Here is a 7,500-nt window from a genome sequence, read left to right as displayed (position 1 = left end):
GAGATTTTCAAATTATAGCAGATGTAGCAGATGTACAAGCTCGCAGCGAGGCACAAATTGACTTGTATATTATCTGCTATTTTTTGATAGAAAACGTATAAATGGATAAAGTGGTAAAATCATTGTGATGCTGTATTTAAATCATTGTGATGCTGTATTAACACATTCAGCTGGGGACCCCACTTTGAGAACCACTGTTCTAGACCTGGCAGATCTAGATCTGCTCTGTCTGTTTACCTGTCTAAAGGTCTTTCCTTTTCAATTATCTCAGTGTGTGTCGATTTGACCTCTAACCGTACTTGTGTGTGTCTACAAATGCTCAGCTGTGTTCCCTCTTTTTGTGTCCACCTGTCGAATCTATTTTTCAGCAAATGTGTCCTCTTTCTGTCTCCACAGCCGTCTGAGCGTGGTTACCCTGGTTCTATCGCTCTGTCCTGTGTGTATCCTGCATTGATACACACAGCCTTTCCTAAACTGTTCCTCCAGTAGAGGGCAGTGGTGAGGCAACAGTGCAACAACAGACTTATGTACAGTGGAACATACAGTACATTGGCTATGTGGTGTAAGAAGTACTCAGATCTTTGACTTAAGTAAAAGAAGCATTACCACAAATATATAACTCTGTTAAAGTAAAGGGCCTGTACTAAAACTTTGACTTTTTCGTGTTATCCTTTTAGCCTTAATGTATGACTGTACCATGTGCTGATTACATTTCTGTAAGTATTCAATCAAAGTACCAAAAGTAAAAGTACTCATTATTTTCCAAATGTGTCAACATCTTAAGTACAGTCCTCAAGTAAATGTACTTAGTTACTGCTAACCCCACAGGTAATTAGAACCCACCTTGGACCGCCGGGATGGAAATTAAGACTTAAACATAGCAGTATTTAACACTGTTTGAGGCCTGGTATAAATACAACATAATTCAAGACATTTCACCAACTTTTATAGGACCCGCAGACACCCTGTGGTATGTTATAGTCGTTAATAAACTGGCATTTCCCCCTTTTAGCCGTTTTGTTGAGTTTGCAAGCAAAACAGAGCTCACTGAACCACTGGTGTCAAATCACGTCAATACATCACTTGCATGGATCGAAGACGTTTGGCAGTGCATTCAAAGTAGCAGGTGGCCTGCTTGTTGCCACGTTGCTGCTGCAAGATGAAGTAGAAGTGTCAGACTATATTTAGTTCAGGGGTACACAAACCCTTTGGCATGGGGCTTATACTCCCCCCCACACACACACACACACACACACTCATCCAGTACATATTACGTATACTGTGATTCATGATACATTTTGTGTATTTGTTACTTTGCTCTTTTTAACAGATTTTTTCAGATGTATGGAAAATGTGTCAATATTTTGTCTGCAATTTATTATTCTTTTTTTTAGCCTGGACTTGACTAACAGAAAAAAATTTAAATGGTTGGTGGAACCCATGAATGTAACAACAAATGTATCAACTCAGGTCTATTATAGTCTACTTTACAAGCCTGAAAATAGTTCGGAAAGCCAAGAATAGCTTGTAAAGGAATGCATTTGGCCAGTGGACAACACTTTGGCCAGTCTTAACATAGCCTAGATAATGACTGTGTGTGTTGTTGTACATGTCAAATGTATGTGTGTGTGTGTGTGTGTGTGTGTGTGTGTGTGTGTGTGTGTGTGTGTGTGTGTGTGTGCGTGTGCGTGCGTGCGTGCGTGCGTGCGTGTGTGCGCGCGTGCGTGCGCGCGAGCGTGGGTGTTTATCTATGGATGTAAGCATGGGGTGTACTCGTTAAATCCATTACAATTAAAGATACACACGCCACTCATTCGAGTGTTGACAACACCACACAAAACTTTCATGTACATACAAATGTGCACAAACAGAGCAACACATGGCACACATATAGCCACACATGCACAGCAGAACCCCCAAACACACAAGCAGTTTATATCAGTTTTGGTTATCACTGCACACTTGGTTAGCACGGTTAGTCAAAACCACGGTTTGAGACTTACAAGAGTAGCTGATGCAGATGTTCCCCACATCCATCTCTGTTCAAACACAAAGGCTATTGTGTTAAAAGACCTGAGGCCGACTCTACAAATGTCTTCTAAATCAGTAATTCTCAATTCACTTTCAAGATTTTTCAAAAATGTTCAAAAATAGCAGATGTACAAGCTCGTATCACGGCACTAAGTGACATGCTGTGAGCTTGTATATCTGCCAGTTTTGAATAGCCAATTCTAAAATCTAAAATGACACATGCTTTCCCGGTTTTAATGGGTTAAGACAGGCAGCCCAAATCAGATTGTTTTGGTCTATTCAGATTGGAAGACGGCTGCAATTCCTTTACGCACCAAACTAGCAAATCTGAGTATATTTTAGACAAGCAGAAAATGCATCAGTCCTTCTCCATGTGTGTGTCTGTCTGTCTGTCTGTCTGTCTGTCTGTCTGTCTTTCTTTCCATCTCCTACCCTCCCTCCTTCTCATTAAGTGTGAGAAAATTAAGTTCGACCCAAATGCTGAATGCTTAGAGACACTCCAAGAGAAAGTGCACTAAGTACACACACACACACGCACACGCACACACACACACACACACACACACCACACACACACACACACTCTGATGCTATGTTTGCCCAAAGTGTGTGTAACTACAAGCAGTGACAAGTGCTTGCGCGCAAACCCGCACGCGTGTGAGTGTGTGTGTGTTTGTAGAGTCCGAAAGAGCGAATGAAAAGAAATGTGTTACACGCTCGGCAATACCATACGCAGACGGTAACCACGGCAACCAGGACAAATGCATATTCCACGCGCTGTCTGTCTCCCCATACACTGCTTTCCTGCTGTCTTTGTCTCCTATGTTGTCTCACTCTTAGCTTATTGTCTGTCTCTTTCACACCGTCTTCATCTCAGCTTTCCTACTCCATGACATATTTGGTAACGAGGAAGGGATGAATGCTCTGTTGACAGTGAATACTCCAATCAACAGAAGCCCAGGGTGAAAGCAGCTCTTCCGGAGCCAAAGGGAGGAGGAGTATTACATGACATGCAGCTGGGAGATTGGGTGCTGGTGAAGAACCAGAGGAGGAAACAAGCTACACGAAAAAAAGGGTGTTTTAGTGGAAATAGCTTTCCTACTGTCTGTCTACACCAGTGTTTCTCAACCTGTGGGTCGGGACCCCCAGGGGGGTCCCCACATGATTTTTGGGGGGGTCCCCAGATGACAGGGATGTGACAATTTAAGGAATTTTAAGACCTTTTTAATACCTCAACAAAAAAAAAGTAAAAAAAAAAGAAAAAGACCATTACTGCATCAAAAGTAATAAACAAACTATAGTATAAAAACTGGTCAAACATTGGTCAAATTGTCAAATAATATAAGAAAGAGGCAGCATTTGTGAAAATAGCCGATCTACAAGCTCTATAAGCATTGCGAGGCGTGAGCTTGTAGATCAGCTATTTGCACAATATTTATCTGTGTCAAACTAAATTGAATGCCCCAACTCCTACATTCCAAGTGCTTATCAGGGTGTGGGGGTCCCCAGTTCAAATATGATTATTTCGGGGGGTCACAGCCTGAAAAGGTTGAGAAACACTGGTCTACACTACACTGTCTCTCTCTCAGCTTTCCAACTGTCTGTCCCTCCTACACTGTCTCCCTCTCTGCTGTCCTACTGTCTGTGTCCCTCTAAGCTTTCTCAACCATCATTCTCAATAACACAATTACTTTCCTGATTTTGCATCAAATGAAAGATTTGGATTAGTAAAAGAAAACAACTGAAGAGAAAAAGAGAAATCACAAAGGATGATGCATAAACAAAAAAAAGGAAAAGGAAAACAAGGAAGGTATGATTGAAGGAAAAAGAAAATAATGATGAATATTAAAAAATACCTTCATCCACATCAGAGAAATAGTCCTCCATGAGCATTTCAGGGACATTGGTTCTACGGACTGTGCCAGGATGGAAGAGAGGGATTAGAGGAAAATAAAGGATGGGAGAAATCAAGATCAAATCATAATAAAAAAACAATCAGAATGAGAATGAGGATGAGAGGGGTTTCATTCCAAACCGTATTTCATTTTAGCCTGATCAACCTTTTTGTAAGAGTTAGTGTTGATTCATTAATTCTTATATAGAAATGTTTAAGTGTTGATTCAAAATGAAACTCCAGTCACGTTCATGATCATAGATGAAGTTATGGAGATGGAAAAATGTAAGTTTGGTGGGTCATCTGTTGAAACCATTCAGGTCTACATAACAACATCTGGTTTCTTGAGAAAAAAAAAGGGGATGTTTGGCACTCGTGGTACCAGCACTGGGATAGGATGTTTGGGATGCTTGGGATTAAGCTGAGATGGTAGAAGCTGTTCTTGTAAAAAACTGGTCCCCAGTCAGCCTGTGAGTTGATTTTACACACTTAAAACTACAGTAGCCTACTACCTTAGACCACGATGGGTGCTGAGGTTCTGCAGTTTGTGCTCTTTGCAACGTAGCGTTTCAGCTGATTAAATAAAAACAACAAAATGATCGATTAAGCAGATGGGTGACGGTCGAATCATTTTACCTTCGTCGTCGGACATGTCCAGAACTTCATTCATGGTCTCTGGAACGTTCATCCTGTGCTTCTCGGTCACAGACTGTCAAAAGGAGAGAAATTATGCTTTAAACCATCATTTATACTTTGACCAGAATCCCCCAGGGCTCTATACTAGGTCCACTAGGGAAGGTACAAGGGAAATAGGGAAGCTGAGGTTTTCTATTTACTAACTCATACTAGTGTAGCGGTTGGAGCACACGCCTTTCGAGCGGATGGTTGTGGGCTCGAACCCTGCCTGGGGTCGACGTCAGCTTTGCGAGGGCATGCGTTCACAACAGGTTCCTAACGCCGATCTGAGCCAAGTCTCCTGAGGAGGCAGGTCTCCAGACGTAAAAATGGATGATGATGATGACATGCAACCTCTGGGCAGACTGAGAGCCGGTCACAGCTCATCACAAATAACATGCTGGGTTTCCAGCGCCTCACAGTGCCAGTGAACTCACCATAGTCGTCAAAGTCTCCTCTGTCACCACCTTCAGTGTGTCCACTACTGAGATGTAGCCCAGCCTCTTGGCGATGGACAGCGCACTGTTACCGTTCTACACAAAGGAAAACACCACCGTTAGCCAAGGTCATTATTTGAGACACTTACCACTGGGAGGAATTGAATATGTTAAAGATAGCTTTACTCAAAGGCTACTTTATGTTTGACAGAATGGATTTTGGGAAACATTGAGAACATGTATGAAAACTGTGCAAAGTGCAATTGCACAACTTTGTGTGTGCGTGTGCGTGTGTGTACTAACAACAGTGAGTTCATTGGGATTTGCTCCATGCTGTAGCAGTAGGTTGATGATGTGAGTGTGTCCCTGTTGTGCCGCCTGGTGGAGAGGAGTGTAACCGTTCTGTAGAGACAGACAGAGAGAGAGAGAGAGAGAGAGAGAGAGAGAGAGAGAGAGAGAGAGAGAGAGAGAGAGAGAGAGAAGAAAGAAAGGGAGAAAGAAAGAAAGGGAGAGAGAGTTAAAGGGAGGGAATGATTGAGTCATAATGAGAGAGAGGTTTGGAAAGTCCTTCTCCAGACACGTTTGAAAGTATGTAAAAATAAACATGGTTTTCCAACGTAAAAAATTGAAAGAAAAACTGGAAAAGGGAAGCACATCTACTCTTTTTTCTGGATCAATGAATATTTAAATATTCTAATATCGCAGGTCTCGCGCTGTTTCAGGAAAAAAAACGTGGAGGGGACCCCAAGAGAGGGGGAGATAATAACAATAAATATCACAATACAGCAAATGCAACTGCAAAACTGTAACTGTGTAACTGTAAAACAACTAGTCATTTTAAACATAAAGTGCATGAAACATTCAAAATGTTAATGCGAACACACACACAGACAGACACACAGACACAAACACACACGCACGTGACAGTTACCTTAGTCTTGGCGTTGACCTTAGCCTGGTTTTGTAGCAGGAAGTTGACCATCTTGATGTTGCCATAGTGACAGGCCACGTGAAGAGGAGTGTAACCCAACTGAGGAGAGAGGTGTATGACACCATCAAAGACACGTGACAACAAGCATTACTTCCCCCTTCTATACCCTCTGTAACGGTCTACACCCACAAGTGCAATATCCTGTAAATTCTCTGAATTTATGTGACATGTTGAGCAATACTCCTGATCATGCCTTGATTGTGTAAATAGTAAGGAGCCAGACCTGCCTATACCAGGGCACTGGTATAGGCATCATGACTTGTGTGCATGGGGATCTCATCTTAAACAAGCTCAGTGCTTAATGAGTCTTCCAGTTTAGTAGACCGTGTATTGTGAATTGGTACTTCCATGTACTGTTGTTCTCATGTCTTACTAAATAAAGTACATCAATCACAACCTTAGTTGTGATACTAGTTGAGTGCAAAATTATTGTAATGAGAGGATGTATGTGTACGTACCTATCCACAAATTTGTGGTCTAGGTCGATTTGTTCTTTATATATATAAAAAAAAAAGAACTTTGTCTTTGTGTCAACAGTAGTGAGGGAATTACCAAGACAAATGACATGTATGTGTGAAAATACTTTGTTGGACGAGCTGATTCTGCATGCCGTCAGTACTGTGACTAGCTGTACGTACCTTAGTCTCAGGGTCCACCGCGGCCCCCTGGTTCACCAAGACCTCAGCGACGTTCACTTTATCCTCCTGGGCAGCCAGGTGGAGCGGAGTCAGACCAGACTGGGGGGAAGAGACAGTGAGGTAAATGAAGATTTCGTATTGTCCATGTTAATAGCAGCATCTCAAGAGTATCCACATGATCCTCCGTCAGAAACATCATCTCACACACAGGCAGAAGCTCAATTTATACTTCATGCCAACAAGAACAGATCCTCAAGCTAAGAATACGCTGCGATGTGACACGCTGTTGGCTTGAAGATCGGCTCTATTGCCGGCAAGCGTCACCGTGGTGCGACGGAGTAAAAAGTAGGCAACACATGTAGGACAAACAGAAGTGGCCCTCCATCCATGTACCTTATTGGCGAGGTCGATGCTGGCATCTCTAGCTAGCAGCAGGGTCACGATGTCCACGTTGCCGTCCTGCGAGGCCAGGTGTAGCGGGGTGATGCCCTGACGCGTCACTCCATTGGTGGAGGCGCCGTACTCCAGCAGGGTGGTGGCTATCTCCATCTGGTTCTTCTTCGCCGCGATGTGCAGTGGTGTGTAGCCATTCTACACGGGAGAGAGAGACAGATTACTTTTGTTTGCTTGTGCACATTATTTAGTCATCTATTTCTTTTGTGCTTTTTTCCTTTGTGCTCTTCTGTTTTCTTTATTTCTTTCTTTCTTTTCTTAGGGACAAACATGGACAGTGTTTTTGTGTGAAATAACCCTGGGATGTGTCATTCTTAATAATATTGATATTATATTCAACATTAAAACAAAACAAAACAGGGTTGCTGGTGTCTCTGGTCT

At 42.5% G+C, this 7,500-nt stretch overlaps 1 protein-coding gene across 6 annotated transcripts in view; it reads right to left on the bottom strand.

Annotated features, from left to right (window-relative positions):
* The window catches only part of LOC308104058 (ankyrin-1-like), a 134,852-nt gene that overhangs the window by 54,708 nt on the left and 72,644 nt on the right, over positions 1-7,500 (bottom strand). For 3 of the 6 annotated variants that reach the window (XM_080454325.1, XM_080454326.1, XM_080454327.1), the window contains exons 18-25: positions 7,060-7,257; positions 6,667-6,765; positions 5,969-6,067; positions 5,341-5,439; positions 5,038-5,133; positions 4,562-4,634; positions 3,888-3,947; positions 2,004-2,039 (exon numbers count right to left, since the gene is read on the bottom strand). In XM_080454325.1, coding sequence (XP_080310451.1) covers positions 2,004-2,039; positions 3,888-3,947; positions 4,562-4,634; positions 5,038-5,133; positions 5,341-5,439; positions 5,969-6,067; positions 6,667-6,765; positions 7,060-7,257 — 760 coding nt within the window. The remainder of the gene's footprint in view (positions 1-2,003; positions 2,040-3,887; positions 3,948-4,561; positions 4,635-5,037; positions 5,134-5,340; positions 5,440-5,968; positions 6,068-6,666; positions 6,766-7,059; positions 7,258-7,500) is intronic. The other 3 variants (XM_080454330.1, XM_080454329.1, XM_080454328.1) reach the window with 2 other exon arrangements.

The sequence above is a fragment of the Gymnoscopelus braueri genome (assembly GCF_963280865.1).
Source record: "Gymnoscopelus braueri genome assembly, chromosome: 17".
Taxonomy (NCBI): Eukaryota; Metazoa; Chordata; class Actinopteri; order Myctophiformes; family Myctophidae; genus Gymnoscopelus; species Gymnoscopelus braueri.
The sequence above is the reverse complement of the archived record's forward strand: the minus strand, read 5'-3'. Positions and strand labels throughout refer to the sequence as shown.